Source organism: Haemorhous mexicanus, chromosome 7 (genome assembly GCF_027477595.1).
Source record: "Haemorhous mexicanus isolate bHaeMex1 chromosome 7, bHaeMex1.pri, whole genome shotgun sequence".
NCBI classification, from domain to species: Eukaryota; Metazoa; Chordata; class Aves; order Passeriformes; family Fringillidae; genus Haemorhous; species Haemorhous mexicanus.
This window is the reverse complement of record NC_082347.1, coordinates 33,130,582-33,146,703: the sequence shown is the minus strand read 5'-3', so window position 1 is coordinate 33,146,703 and position 16,122 is coordinate 33,130,582. Positions and strand designations below refer to the sequence as shown.

The 16,122-nt window shown below is 38.9% G+C and overlaps 1 protein-coding gene across 2 annotated transcripts in view; it reads right to left on the bottom strand.

Moving 5' to 3' along the window:
- Nucleotides 1-16,122, bottom strand: part of SHOC2 (SHOC2 leucine rich repeat scaffold protein) — a 63,625-nt gene that overhangs the window by 24,705 nt on the left and 22,798 nt on the right. For both annotated transcript variants that reach the window (XM_059851952.1, XM_059851953.1), the window contains 2 exons: nucleotides 13,830-14,764; nucleotides 279-416 (listed from right to left, as the gene is read on the bottom strand). In XM_059851952.1, coding sequence (XP_059707935.1) covers nucleotides 279-416; nucleotides 13,830-14,532 — 841 coding nt within the window. In that variant the 5' untranslated portion in view covers nucleotides 14,533-14,764. The remainder of the gene's footprint in view (nucleotides 1-278; nucleotides 417-13,829; nucleotides 14,765-16,122) is intronic.

Genomic DNA, 16,122 nt, shown 5'->3' with positions numbered 1-16,122 from the left:
CAAACAAGTAGTAGATGTTTGCTTATAACCGCAGAACACCTTAAGATTTAGAAGTAATGGATTTGGATTTTTTTCATTGCAACTCTCACTCTTAAATTATTTAAGGTAACATTTAAAGTAACAAGCACACCTAGCTTTAAATCTCAAGTGTGAAGCTGTGTTGAGCTGAACACCAGTCACTCTACAACCACCAACAAATACTCATTCTTGACTTTGTTCTCCTTGATGAACATTTTGAAATAGTGATTTATTTTCTCCTCTCCAGCCTCTTCACCTACCTATGGTTTCTGGCAGGTCCAGGAGCTCATTGTGCTGCAAGTCAAGGTTGGTGATCTGCGTGCAGCTTCCAATCTCTTCTGGAAGATGTTCAAGCTGATTGTGCGCTACATCCAGCGTTATGAGGTTACACAACTCACCTAAAAGTACACAGGAAAACCAAAACATAAAGGACTTTAATGTACAGCTCTCAACAATGACCTCCACACAGAGATTAATAGAATCAGACGGATTTTGGGATAAGCTGAAAAAAAGCTACTGCTATCATAAAGTTATACATATAAAATAAGGTATTACAGGATCATAATTTCATCAGTCAGATCTAAAACCTTATCAACAATTTTGAAAAGCTCAGATAAAGCTTTAATAGATTCTCCAAAGAAATGTTATTTATTGGTTGCTTTTATTCTGACAGTTCAAGCTGTGGAAAACAAGTACAAAACTTTTATCTTATACTTGTTTCAGGCTGATGAGAAGTTTAAAACATCACTTAGTAAATGAATTGTACTAAATTTTGAGAAATTAAAATCTGTTTTTATATAATGAATTACTTTCAGACATTAAATCAACAATTAAGAGACAGAAAAATTATCTGGCTGACAACCTAGATAATCCAAAGTCCTGAACACTGGTTTTAAATATTTTAACATTGGTGACAGTCATCACAAAAAGGACAACTTACAATAAGTAAAGTGTATGCCAGCAGACCTACAGCAAATGAAAGTTTGAAATAAAAGGCTTATCTGTTAAGCATTCAAAAAGTTTGGCCTTGCTTGGAGTTTAGAGCCACTTTATACAGAACTGCTTCATTTCTGGCATTTATAAATTAATTTAAAAGCACAGCTAGGCACAACTCTCTCAACAGTAGTTTCCACCTATTTTTATGTCAAACACACTCTGTTCTGAGCAAGATTGTTGGGTTTGAAAAAAGAAAATACTAACTGTGTGCATGAATACAGGTGTATGTATTCACATTTTTTGCATCTGATGGAGGTAAAATTAATGCATATCATTTGAACAGCTTCTACTCTCTCCAGTAAAGATGAGGTCACTGCATTTGTATATTAGAGCATGACTCAGTGAGTAACAAATTTGGAAGAGCAGCAAATTCCTTTTGAGGAGCAAATGTCTATTTTAAGCTTCAGCATTGTATCTTTGACACAAGGATTTTCTCACAGGCCTGCAGGATTATCCTGGGCAAGTTCTGACGTGTAGAGTGTCTACTCATTAGGTCAGCAGATAAACACAACTGGTGATTTAATAAATCATAAAATAATATGAATTCAGACTCTGTCTAGAGTTCAGGCGTCATGTAGCCACAACACTCACTATGTATCACAGAACAATTGTGAAAGGCCAGGAAAAAAGTCCACATCAAAGCTTCATAATTCTGTTTTACTTAGATTGTTAACATATAACTGATATATTAACATATCTTATTTCCTGCACTAATTAACCCAAAACGGGATGTTTTTCTAGAAACTAAGAAGATGGAAATGTAAAGCTGGTGCTCATGCAGCTACTCCAGCATTGTGTGTGTCCCCTCTCTTACATCAGCAATCAAGTGCAGTCCAGGCAACCAGAGGCAAGAGCTAATGTGCTGTATCCAGCACTGCATAACCCACATATGCCAATGCCATTACCATGCAGAGGAAAGCAAATGTAAAAGAAAATTGAGCAAGAGTTAATGGTGTGTGGCAATCATATCTTTATTATTCATGGAAAAAGGGGGCAAAGTGTAGAATGCAATAGGAGGAAGAAAACCTTGACGAAGGCTTAAAACATCCCTCCCTTTAAACAAACAAAAAAAGCCTCACAAAACTTTACTGAGGTAACTCAAGAACCATCACACACTTCGGGGCAGTAGTTTTCACTTCACAATTGCTGTTTTCATTTGTTTTCACTTCAGGCCTTAACCAATAATGTCAAATTTGAAATATGGCATAAATTCCATTTCATCATGCCGAGTTCTCATTTACTTGACTCTTCCCACTCTACATCTGCTGAAGTCTAAGAAATACTTGGGGGTTTTGCAGCAACATGTGCTGCACTTCATTTTTGCACCTGCTGATATCTTCAACAACAGCAAGCTAAATGTTGGAAACAAACATCTTACTACCTAATCCTGAGAAGGAAAAATAATGAAAAGTAATGCCTATGTCTCTCTAGAAAATTAAGAGCAACCAAACACTTTAGTTTCATGTGGATAGCCATACTTAATATTGTCACATTAAAGATGCAGGTATTATTTTAAAAAGCAACACTGGTAAACATTTAATAAAAATACTGAATGTTAAAACAGATTGAGGACTGCACAACAAATTTCAGACTTTGGAGCAGAAATCAAAAGTTAGAGCCCTATCATGAAGCATAGTGCCTTAAGGAAAGGAATTCAAGAGATAAAGAAATATTCAGTTTTTCATTCACACTGCTCAGTAAGGAATCAGGTTCTTGGACACTTTATAGTGTACTTATAGCTTTGACAGCCTTTCATCAAAATGGGTTTATTGCCCACTCTAAGGGTAGAAGGAGAGGGGAGATGAAATGCTGTTAGCACTGCAATTTTTTTCAAAACTTTCACTTGAATTACTGAGATACAACAGAGAGCATGCAAGTCAACAAAAATCACTAAACATACATTTCTCCTGTTGCTCTCCATGACATATGGCAAAAAAAACCTTACATCCAATAGTTTAACAAGGTGAAAAACTGTTGGGTGTTGTGATAGAGACTCAGATCACAGCAGTGAAGAGCATGAACCCAGGCTATCAACTTAAACACTCCATTTGAGATAAAAATGAAAGGAAGACTCAGAATCACTTCATAACCCTAACAACACACATATACAGAGGTTAACTGAGAAACTCAGGATCAAGTCCAGCTCTTTAGTGAATGACCCACAGGGAGACCAAACCCACATCCTTGATGTCATGAGTACCATGCTCTAATCAATGGAGCTAAATGGTTTTTTACATCTTCACATGCAAAGGCATACAGAGTTCTCTCAGCTGTGGCCTGAGAGCTAAAATACTAAAATCCTGAGGGGCCAAGAGTGTGTGAGACCTGAGACAGTGTGTAAATGGAAAGGCTCTCCAGAGCATCTCACAGCCTGAGGCTGTCACTGCTTGTGGGGCTTGAAGAGCTACTGTGAGGTAAAAAGAGCAACCAGGGATGGTAAGAGTTGATAGGGTATCTTTAGGGAATGGGAAAAGGAGAAATCAATGTATCTTAGAAGGACAAGTGTAGGAAAACAGAGGAATAAGGAAATAAAAGGGTCCAGTCCCTTACAAACCAATGCTGGTCATGTCTTCTGGCCCACCAGCATCACCTGCCCTGTCTTCTCTCCAAGCTCTGTTTTCCCAGGTGAGAAGCTCACTCTCTGAGCTCTGAGCACAGCAAGAGCACAGCTCGGGGCCCAGCACTGCCGAACACATCCCGGCCGTGGGACAAGGAGGGCTCGGGGCCCAGCACTGCCGAACACATCCCGGCCGTGGGACGAGGGGGGCTCGGGGCCCAGCACTGCCGAACACATCCCGGCCGTGGGACAAGGAGGGCTCAGGGCCCAGCACTGCCGAACACATCCCGGCCGTGGGACGAGGGGGGCTCGGGGCCCAGCACTGCCGAACACATCCCAGCCGTGGGACGAGGGGGGCTCGGGGCCCAGCACTGCTGAACACATCCCAGCCGTGGGACAAGGAGAGCTCTGGGCCCAGCACTGCCGAACACATCCCGGCCATGGGACAAGGAGGGCTCAGGGCCCAGCACTGCCAAACACATCCCGGCCGTGGGACGAGGAGGGCTCTGGGCCCAGCACTGCCGAACACATCCCAGCCGTGGGACGAGGAGGGCTCTGGGCCCAGCACTGCCGAACACATCCCAGCCGTGGGACAAGGAGGGCTCGGGGCCACCAGAGCAGCAGCCACAGCCGGGGGCAGCGCTGGCCCTGCTGGGTGAGCACCCTGTGAATGGCCACGCTGTGCAGGCGCTGCTCACAACAGCAGCTCTGTCAGGAGCTACAGCGCACAAACACATGGCAGGAGCACTCCACACAACGCATAATGATCTGCAAATGCACAGAGGCACAACTGGAGGCCATCTGCATCATGCTCTTCCCAGGAGCTGATGTTTCAGTGAGTCAAAGTGTCCTTCTTATTGTCAGAACAGCGGCAGTTTGTACTGAGGAAATGCTTCTCAAAAAAAAAAAAAAAAATTAAAGTAAGTTGCACCAAGATACAGCTGAAATCTGTCATTTTTGCTTTGCCAGGGTAAGAAGCATACGTGAAAATCAAAAAAAAGCAAAAGTCTTTTTCCTAAAGCAAACATTTGTGCAGGTACAAAAGGAAAAATTTCTAACAATTAAGGAGTTCATGATCTTATTCATAGTAAAGGAATTAACATTTGCACTTTTTTTGTGTACTACCTAAAATTTGCTGAAACACATTTTTATCTTGATTTAACAGAAATAAGTCAGCTAGAAATGTGCAGCAGATCAAAATCAGCCTTAACCAGAAAGCAGTTTCCTGAAGAAAAACCCATTCCTTTTCACCACATGGACAACTCCTGCATCACTTCAGTAAAATACTGTTCAGACACCCAAAATCACTACAATAAGACAAGCACTGCTTCAGGGAAATACTAACCACAGGTTAAATGAACCAACTCTCTTTGCCACAAGTAACGTCCAAAACAGACAAGTTCTAAATTCACAATAGTGAATAAAGGATTCTCTACAGACTACTTGCAACTGCATTGAAGCAATAAGCACCCTCACAATAACTAAAAAATCAACTAGGAGGGTGCTAGGGTTTGGAGTTAGTTTTGAGGGGGAGAGAATTTTTTTGCCTTTTTTTTTTACTATATTACATTGTGATTGCAAAGGGGAAAAAAGGCAATTAAAGCTCAAAGTCTGCCAAAAAAGCAGATGAGAATTGCACGTACTAGCTGGCTTGATAATAAAAGATTTTAAAGTAGGAGCAATGCTCATTTGAAAAACATAAAACAGTTTCTCTATAAATAACCTTCACAAAACAGTCAGTTACAGCATAGCATGTAGTTTTTAAAAATTTGTATTTTAAAGGCCCTAAAAAATCACACAATTCAAATGCATTTTTCAGAGAAGACAGTTTGTGAAGACTCCAACCACCTTCCATTTAAAAAAAACTTGTTAAAATACAGCTAAGTATTCACCTCAACAGTTCTTAAAAAAGGAGGAGTGAGCAATCACCTCACTGTTGTTCTCATACACAGAAAGAATAAATGTTGTGGTATGACAATGCTACATACACCTGCTTTAAAAAAGCCAGCACAATGAAATGACTAATATTTTCAGCACAATGAGGCAGAATTATAGTCCCATTTCACCGCCAACTTTGAAAGCCTGTTATGACAAGAGGGCCAGGTTACATGCCCTGACTTACAAAACTCTGAAAGGTCTTTTTGGCCATGTGAAACATGAAACACTGCTTCATAAAAAAACACTCAAGTACACAAAAATTAACAGTTGGAGAGAGTAAATAGGTCAATAGCAAAGAGGCTTCAGTGTCTCCAATCACTAATTCAGTCAGTGGGCACCACTCTTGGATGGCAAACACAATTTGTAATGTAGTCTGTTTGCCACTGGATTAATGACATGCCTGCCCATGCTTAAGCAGATTGAATATTATGAAATCCTTCACAACATGATAAATCCTAGGCCAGATGACACAGCAAGAGGATCAAGTCTCTTATGGAAAGTAGAAGGAAGAGGAGAATGCAAATTTTAGTGGGACTTCAGTCTGGTGTGTCAGAACATTGGTTGTAAGCTAATTTGTAAGAATTAATTATCCAAAATCAGCAATGGTGGGAACAAGTTACAAACAGTTCCCATAACTTTCATAGTTACTCATCTTTCACTTGGTTCTCTGCTGGCAAAGGGAAAAAAAAAAAGGAAAGAGAATTTTCAGTCTACAAAAAGTCTTTGGGACAGGTTTCCTGATGTTAGAGAAAAAAATTAAAAACAATTTTAGGGTTTTTCTATGAGAAACTCTATGAGATCCAAGTACATCACTGTGACAGAGAGCCTGAGCTCTTTGTTCTGCATTACCAACTGCCAAAAGAAGAGGTAAGCAGTCAGAGCCATTCTGAATTATTACTGCACAACTCTAACTTACACAGAAGAGTTACCAAGGAGTAGGAATGCAATTTTTATATGGTCATGAGTGACTTACTGACTACCAAAGTTAAAATACTCATATAAGTAAGAAATAAGCACAGTAATATTATTCTCAATATGCAGAATGCACACCAGGATCTAGTTGTGGGAACCACTGAAAACCACAGAAGCTCAGCTGAAAAGACTCAAAATCTGCTCTAAAACAAGCTTCAACAAGACACAGCAGCTAAGACTTATTATTTATTGCTTATAACTGAAAGCAACAAATACAAATAAAATTAAAAACATGTTCAAACAAAATCCCAAACATGCAAAACGTAGAGAAGTCTTAGCAAGGGCTCAAAGCAAGATTTGAGGTGGACAGCAGAAACTCATTTGAGTGCCAAGACAAAAGCACAGTCTTGCAGCTAGCAGGGAATAACCCTATAAAGAGGAACAACCTTGCACCAGGAGGTGAGAAACAGCTCTGCAGGGAAGGACCAGGGGGTCCTGGTGGTGCTGAACCTGGGGTAACATCTGGATCCTGTCCATTTTCAGTGTGGAGCAAGCTCTCATATAATAAAGGTTAACCACCTTCCAGGCTACATTAGCAAGGGCAGCCTGAGGAAAGTGATTTTTTTTTCCCTCTGTTCAGTACTTACTGAAGTATTCAAACAGTTAAAATAATTGCAGCATTGATTTAAAAAATAAAATAAAACCTAAACAATAAAATATTAAATTAATTTTTTTTTTAAAACCCAAAACAACTCTGGACTTCTAACAAGCTGTCAGTTATCTACTGGAATTACACTTGGGGCATCATCCCAGTAAGCTCTGCAAGCAGATCAAAAAGGCAGGACTACTTTATCATTATCCCAAAGCCAGCCTGAAGAAACTGTAATCAGGAGGAATTTGACTAGCTGACAAGACAAAATTGCATCCCCACAAGAGCTTTCACAAGAATCAGAACCCAGATACTAAAGCTGAAGCTGGTCAAAAGAGTTCTGCACTTTTCCTGCAGCTCAAGAAAACCACCAGAAGTGGATCAAATAAGCAGTCATTATCTCTGACTCCTAGAGACCAACACACATACCTCAATGCTTACATTTATTCCACTCCTGTTCACAACTTCATGCTTTTATCACATTAAAATAAAAATATATAAAAGCCTTCTCAACTATTGTTTGCAGACATTACCACACCAATTAAGCCTAGAAACACATTTTTCTTTCTTCAAATTGATGAAACACAGGAAGGTGTTCTTAGACACAAATAATGTAAACAAATATTTCTCTATATTATCAGCTCTGCTTAAAAAAAAAGGGAAATGAAATTCAGAGCATCACTGAAAAGCTTTGCAACTAACAAGTCATTTAATAAGGAGGCACCACATTCAGCATGGAGTGAGTAGACTTGAACTAATGTGGCTGCACACATCTGGTCCACTGTCTATACTACTGAAAACACAACAGGTGCAAGTGTTATGAAAAAGAGTTTCAAAGCAGTGAAGAAACCACAAATTATCTAAATATTGAGTAGATGGGGGAAGAGAAGAAGAGAAGAGAGTCTTAAAGACATTCCTAGCCCGGTGTAGGCAGATTCCCCGAATTACATTCTAAAAATATTTCCCTTGCAGAACAGCCCTGACCAGATTCTCCCCAGAAAAGGAGTTACATTCACAGACAGAAAACACAATATTTGGAGTCTCAAGAAACTTGCAGAAACTATGTAAATGTAATTTCAACCACATTGACAATATTTCTATTTGAGTTGTGTGTGCTAACATGACAAAAATATTCAAAACTGGTATAAGATGCAACCTTGTCTTTGCAAGGAAAATAGTATCAACTTGACTGTGCAAAACAATTCCTTCAACACAACATGGAGGAATGCAATAAAACTCCAAATATAAGAAATGCAAAAAGCTTGCTTAAGTAACAGCCTGCAAACTGAAACATTTGCTTGGCCTCATCCCAAGACAATTCCTCTGGTTTTCATCCTTCTCATGCTGACTGCCTGACTCACCAAAGCATTCAAATTCTTCCATTCTAATCTTCCACTTTTTGATCTCAGTGGAATGGACAATTTACCAGATAAGGAGATGAAGCTGGTATCCACCTTGTGAACTCATCCCCACAATTATCCCTTCAGACTGTCTTTTGACAAAGTTTTCACATGGAAACCTTTCTGTGAAGATTTTATTTCATGGATTCCACCAGAGATTGAACTGCCAGGTGAAAAGGTAAGTTCTGCCTTGCACTTGATGTGCTTGTGTGTGTGTGGATGTGTATATATATTTATCTATATATATGTGTGTGTGTGTGTACATACATATATATATTAAACATCTTCATAACAGTGACCTTCATGGGCAGAAACAGCATTCAAAGCAAACTTGCAGACCTTACTAAAGATGAAAGGCATTTAAAGGAGTTTAAAAAAAAAAAAATGGCCAAGCCTTTGGAAGAAGATGGTACTGAGAATTACTAAAGAAACAAGCTGCATCAGACTCAGGAAATCCCTGATACAAAAATAGCTGGATGTGGGCAAGGAGTCAGGTTAAGCCTCACATATAAACTTATTCTGTTTCTTTGCAAGTTTGCTGAGGGCTTGAGTCAGAACCAGGACACAGGGCAAGATTCACTCTGAAACAATTTATCACCACTGTTAGGTAGGATGCAAGTTGTAAGAAAGAACAACAGAGTAGCTTTACCATCAAGAAACTCTCATCCATGGATACTCACCACTATGCATAAAAACATTGTTTCAGTAAGGTGCAGCTGAGCTCATGCTACCAGAATTCCAGTGACTTACCCCAGGTTATTTCCGTGTCTTGCGGTACAAGACATGGAAAGCAGTGAGAAAGGGAGAAAAAGGTTCTGAAAACGTAATTTGCTGCATTTTCAACAGCTCTCTGCAGACAGCAATCCACCCTTCCCCAGAGCACCTGCAGTGCTCTTGTCACGCTCACAAAAGAAGAGCAATCCTGCCAGAGAGGCTCGCAGAAAGCTGCAGCCAGCCCAGGGATCCCACAGCTCAGGGCCAAGCGTCCTGCTCTCCCTGTTCCAGTTCATGCTCTCCCACTCCTCCTCCCACATCAGCTCCAGGCTGATCTAAACTACACCATTTCAACTACCTAAAGTAACAGACAGCAAACGCAGCATCTGGGAGGCTGCCAGGAGGGGAGTGGATCCTGCCACTTTCAGTATCAGAAGCTGTTGTACATCAGCACATCCATTTCATGAAAACTCCCACTGATTCACCTGCCAAGCTCTTGGCTAAACATGAAAAAAAAAAAAAAAAACCATCAACAACCAAAACAGTATTTAAGTATTTTTACATCTTATTCAAACAAATACGTTTACATTTCAAAATACAACAATGTACATCAAGACCTCAGCTTACTACGCAGTCGACTGAAATAATTTCAAATTGCATTAAAAATGTAGAAGCAATACAGATGTTGCTAGAAAAGTGTTAAGAGAAGTCTGATAAAAACAAGCAGAAATTATTTAGTATGTATCTACCTATAATAAAGCAACTGGATGCAATGGAATGAGAGGTGCTTAATTCTGGGGAGGGGGAAAGACCAGAAACACACACAGCTGTTTAGTAACTATAGATAATAACACTTCCTCTTTCTCACTAAAATGCTGGTTTCAAATGCAAAGCAACTTTTCCTCAGGTGTAGTCACCTAAATAAAGTTTAAACTGTCTTTAGTAGCTAAATAACAAAAAGTCCAAAACAGAACCAAACTTTAGCTTATTTCCCAGCAGCTCAGGTGGGAGGTTCACCTCTTCCAGGTTTTCCTCAAAACAACAAACACACCTTAAACAGGTCAGTTGTAAAGCAGTTTCCAGGACCACCTGAGAACAAACGTAGGCAACAGAGGGAAAGTGCTGCATCTAAGAACAATGGAACATCACTGGTACAAAAATCAACTATTCAAAGACATACTGGGTGTTGGAAGAAATGTCTCAATTATCAGAGCACTTAGAAGTCCCACATTCAACTTATTTCAGCCAGAGTAGAAGAAAAATAAACTTTATTTTATAAGGCTAGAGAACAAAGATTCCTAGAAAAACAATGGGATGATTGCTTACAAATCAGGTGACCCTTGATTTTAAAGTAACAAGGTCCTAAAGCTGGAAAGCCAATTACTCTTATACAAAATTGAAAATTTTTGTTTAGTAACAGAGAAAGCCATCACAAGTCTATAGCACCAGGGTAAGACTTAATGCTATCCCTCTTTGAGGGAACAATAGCAACATTTTTCAAAATGAAGTCTGGATCTTTAATTTTCTTTTTGTCCAGACCAACCTTTTTGTAGCACATCTACTTTCAAAAGTCAAAGTAAAGAAAACCCAGGATTCCTTGCACAGTGTGCACCAGATCAGCAACATGAGCACACTGCAGTTAACTGCTGCAAGACTCTTCCTCTCTGGACAAGCCAGCAGGTTACATAAGCTTTGAATTTTTAAAAATATGAACAAGCACACTAGCATGCCATTGTGAGCCTTAGGCCTTAGAACAATGGGGCATTTTTAAAAAGAATTTGAAATGCTCCACATGATATTGCGCTGTAAAAGATAATGGCTTCATTTTACTTTCCATTCTGCAGAACAAAAATTTCTGTGTTATTTACAAGCTTATAATATGAGGGCTTGCTAGTTTATGGTTTTTAGATAATGTATTATAAAACATACAAGGGATTAAAAGCATTGAGACTTAATAGGGAAGGGGTTTTTTTGAAGTGCATATGTGAAATGTAGAGAAATAGTAAGTGTTTGAAGAAACAAATTCCATTTGAAAGTCAGAAATACACTTCTCAGTAGTTTCATTTTTCAGCTATGTTTTCAAATCAAGTACTTCATCAAATAAAGTAACACGAAAGTAAGTGAGTAGAAATCAATTACAGAAGTTAAATTATTTCATCTGGTTTTACTCTGATGAAAAAGATTTTCAAATGCTTGTACTATGTGTCTGGGCAGTTTAAATTATTTGTGTTACTTAAACACCAATTAATTTTACTTTTCACCTGATTCAATTTCAGGCAACCTAGTCTGAGGAATTTACTTTGAATAAAAAAGTATGCTTGAACTTGATGATTTTCCTTTGAAATTCTTCATAAGGGTGACAGTTGTCCTGCATTTGTGCTTCCAAAAGGCCTTCCACAATGAGATGCTGACCCGTAAAAAGGCATATGAGCATTATCACAATTCAAATGAAGGCAGGACTAACTGCTGGATACAAAGACAGAAGCAAAGTAGTTAATGTTTTCAAGCTAGGGTTTTATAGAGAACTGAGAACACTGCCTGTACACATATCAAGACAATAAAAAATACAAAAGAAACAAGTCATGTGTTCATGACACAAGTACCTACTAATTTTCCCATGAAGCAGTTACTCATGACTTCTTTCAAGACTACTGTGAACAAACACATACAGACATTACACACTTCCACGTAAACCAAATTCAATAAACAAAAGAAATAAAGAGGTTTCAGCCCAGCAATGTCTGCAGTATCAAACACAGAAAAGAAGTTTCTGAAGCACAACATCAAACACTAGGATCCATCACCTCACAGAATTTTTTTTCTTCACACAATACTAGTATTACTCTAAAATTATGCAGCACTATCCCCAGGTGAACCTCAGAAGATGGCTCTGTGCTAGATTAACTAATAACTGAGCCACAAACAGAACCAGGTAAAATACTGACAATTGTGTAACAGCTCAACCAGCTAAACTGGCCAAAATTTCTTCAATGAATGTAGAAACATGCAGTATGCTGGGTTTTCTGTCAACATCAGCCCCATGGTTTTCAGTATCATTTGTTGATCAGTAAAATATCCAACAAGGCTGTTGAACTTAAACTGAAGTGTCAAAATAGTTCAAAATTGCAATTCCTTCGTTCTCCCAGGGGAAATTCAAAGGATTGCTGAGATGCTTATGACAATTCCAAAAGCACATGGATCAGAAAACATACCACATCATCCATTTCTTTTCTGCCTAGCAAAAAGTGTTCCTGTGGCTCCAGCAGAACGCATCTCCAGCAGCTGCCACAGGGAGCCAAAGGCTCAGGCCAACAGCTGGCATCACCAGTGCATTTCTTCACTCCTGTTACCACTGACAAAGCTCTCTGTACTGGGCATTGCTGGTAACTGGATTAGCAGTTTCGGGCATGTCCAGGAATTCCCACCATCAAGAACATGTTATCTTATGTATCTTTCATATCAATGTGCAAGATAAAGAGCAAACACTGCTGGCTTGAGAAAGATCTATCAGGTATACAAACAAGAGCATTTCCCAAGCTTTGCAAAATTGGTGACCATAGGGGCCACTTCAGTAGCAATACATTCACACACTGGCTGGGACAATAGGAAAGTACCAGCAGCTTTTGGAAACAGGGCATGGGAGTTATTATTCACAGTGCTGCAAGGGCTTTCACAAGGTCGGGGTTTTTTTTTTTTCACACTTGAGAAAAGTCAAAGCAGTTTCTTAATTGCATGAAGTTTCTATTCCCTCACCCCCTAAAAGGGCTGAACTATACTTGCATTTTAAAAACTGCTGATATATAGAAAAAAACCCTACTGATTAACAGAATCACACTTTTATAGGGTACACACATTGTTCAAACATTGCTTGAAAACAGTGTTATAAAGACATATTTTCCATGAAGCAGAACATACTAGGAACAACACAGAAGTTCTGATATACAGCTAATCCAGCACATTTTGTGTAATAAACCATTTAAATTAACAATGCACTTTCACACTAGTTCACCATCTTTTGAACCTTTGTAACCATGTTCGGAAAAACAAATACTAGTCATTACAAAGTCATAAGAATCATCAGCCATGTGTACAATATTTGGTCACTTCAGAGTCCATGTATTAATATATTCATGACTTATAAAAGGCAGACACTTGCATAAATCATTAACCTAGATTATTAACTGTTACAGCACCCAATAGCTTGCTCATGGTAATAGTTACCTATTCTACCTTGTATTACTGTGGTCACACCCCTCTGTAACATGCCCATAATGTGTTTATAACTTGGAATAGTTCATAAATGATTTATAAAAAAGCTTAAAAAAAAATGCCCCTGTATCTCTGTTTTTTTAAACCATCTGGGCTCTCAAGACACAATATGTGAAAGTACAAAGCAAAGATGAAAACAGTATACATCTGATTTTAAAATGACAGATGAAGAAAAAGGGTTTGTGTTGTTTAAAAACAAATATATATACAAAGTATTGACTATTCTCAAGCTAACAGTGGAACAGTATGATCAAGAGCATAATTTCATGTCGTTTTAAATAAAGTGCAGTTGGAAAAGTGACAGTTTATGTATAATTAACTGAACTGCAGTGAACATAAAAACGGCATCACACTTTCAGTCAGTACAATCACTTACCAATTTCAGCAGGTAGTTGCTTGATTTTGTTCTCTCGTATGCTAAGCATGGTGAGTTTTGACAAGTTTTTGATATCCTTTTCCACAGTAGTTATGCGATTAAAGCGTAGGTACAGCGTGGCCAGGGAGCTGAGCCTGTACACCACCGAGGGGATTTCTCGCAGTTTGTTGTGCCGCAGGTCAAGCATGCGCAGTTTCTTCAAGTTATCAAGAGAGTCAGGCAAACTGGTGAGTGAGTTTTCACTCAGAGCCAGCGTCACCAGGTTCACCAGACAGCCCACCTCTGCTGGTAGGCACTGCAGTTTGTTACTGTATAAATAAAGTTCTGTCAACTGCGTTAGCTCTTTGACAGCTGATGGAAGCAAGTGTATAGACCTCTTGGACAAGTCCAAGCGCATAGAATTCTCTTCCCGGCATTTATTTAGCTCTTTGATCACTTCAGCATTGCTGGATTTTTTGCGAGTACCTGTGGCAGGATTAGGTCTTTTTATCGTATTGTCCACTGAAAAAGCTACCCCAGGCTGCGTACTACTGGAGTCCTTCTTTCCATCTTTGGCATCTTTCCCTTTGGTCTTAGGCTCCTTTTCTTTGCTATCTTTCCCAAATCCTCCAGAGGCCTTTGCCTCCTTCTCCCTTTCTTTTGACGATTGGACTTTTGGATCCTTCTCTTTACAGTCCTTTTCTTTTCCTAGATTACTACTCATGGTGACTCAACGTTCAGCAAGCACCTCATGAAATCTGTTTCTGAAGTCCACAAGAAAAATTCAATGCTGAGGCAACAAGGATCCTTAAAAGATGCGAGTGTTGAACCCAGGGGGGAGCTTCAGAGGTGTAACACCCATTTGCTACATATTGGTTCTGAAGGCACTCTTTCCTAATCCTGCTATCAGGAGATTCAGCTGTAGAGATCAGGTCAAATGCTCCGTATTAGTATTTCTGGAACACAGAGAAGAGAAGCCAAAGTTAGTGTAAATATAAAACTTCCAGTTAAATACTGAGTGTTTCTACATCGAGCCTGTGCTCACTAACTCAGGTTAATGATTTGTCCTTCTGTTCAAATGTCAATGAAAAACCCAAGGCTAAATTAGAAATACTACACATATTGCTCACAAAACCCACTGAGGTACAAGAACTGTACTAATTAGTATATGTGAGGGAAGAAAAATCACAATTCTTAAACAATACAGCCTTCATTTGAGTCACCATCTTATGTCTTACCTAGTTCTTACAAAAACCCCCTGGTCATCAACATCAATATTCTCTCAATGCCCAATCAGCCAATAAATATCTGCTATAATTTTAAGTGCCTGCCTCTTCAAAGAAACCTGTATAGGCTTATTCTTTCAGCACAAGAGAATCTCAGTTCAATCTACAGTAAAATCTAAAATGCTCAGTAACACAAACACTTTGCCTTGAGGTCTCTCTTCTGACCAGCTCTGAACTGCAGGTCTCTGCTTTTCATGTGGAGCAGAAAGTTCTCACCAGCTTCATAGGCTTTGAAGAGCCAAGCACAAGGATTTTTAAAACACACCTATCAAAAACTCAGACCAAAGCCCAGAAGAAACAATATATTATGCTTCAAGATAAGCAAAATTATGAAGGAATTTCTCTTGGGAGTAGGACACAATATATCTTTACCATATCTTGAATTTTCCCCCTCAATGAATACAAGGCAGCCTAACAAGTGAACAGATGTCTCAAACCTATAAAGACCAATTTACATTTTTACAAAATCATTATGAATCGTGAAAAGTAGCTTTTCTTCATGTTTCAATTCAAAACATATGACATGCCCAAGAACTTCGTGATTCTGTGTAATGTAGAAATGTTTTGGAACGTATCTTTGCAGAAGAAAATAAACAATCAATGGCAACAATAATTTCACATCTCCACATTAGTCCACCTTTCAGCTTTGATACGAAGTATCCACGGCTGAAGAAAGGTCCCTTGTTTCCCAGCCACCTTGCTTAAATACTCTTAAAACCTTCACAGGAACTGTGTCACTGTCCTGGCATTCCTACTTCTGCACAAGTTCATAAAGCTTGTAATCAAAATCAATTAAATAATATTTTGCATACTTAAGCCATCAGCAAGTACTATAAATACAAACATTTTTTAGCAAAGCTCAAGTAACCATTTTTAACTGTGGTCATGTTGTGTATGATTACCTTCAAATACAAAAATGCACATGGAGAACACAAAGCTGAACAGTTTGCTCTATATAGATATACATATTCATTTATAATTTTTTAAAAGGTTAAGAAAATCTATTTAAAGATGATCAGAAGGACCAG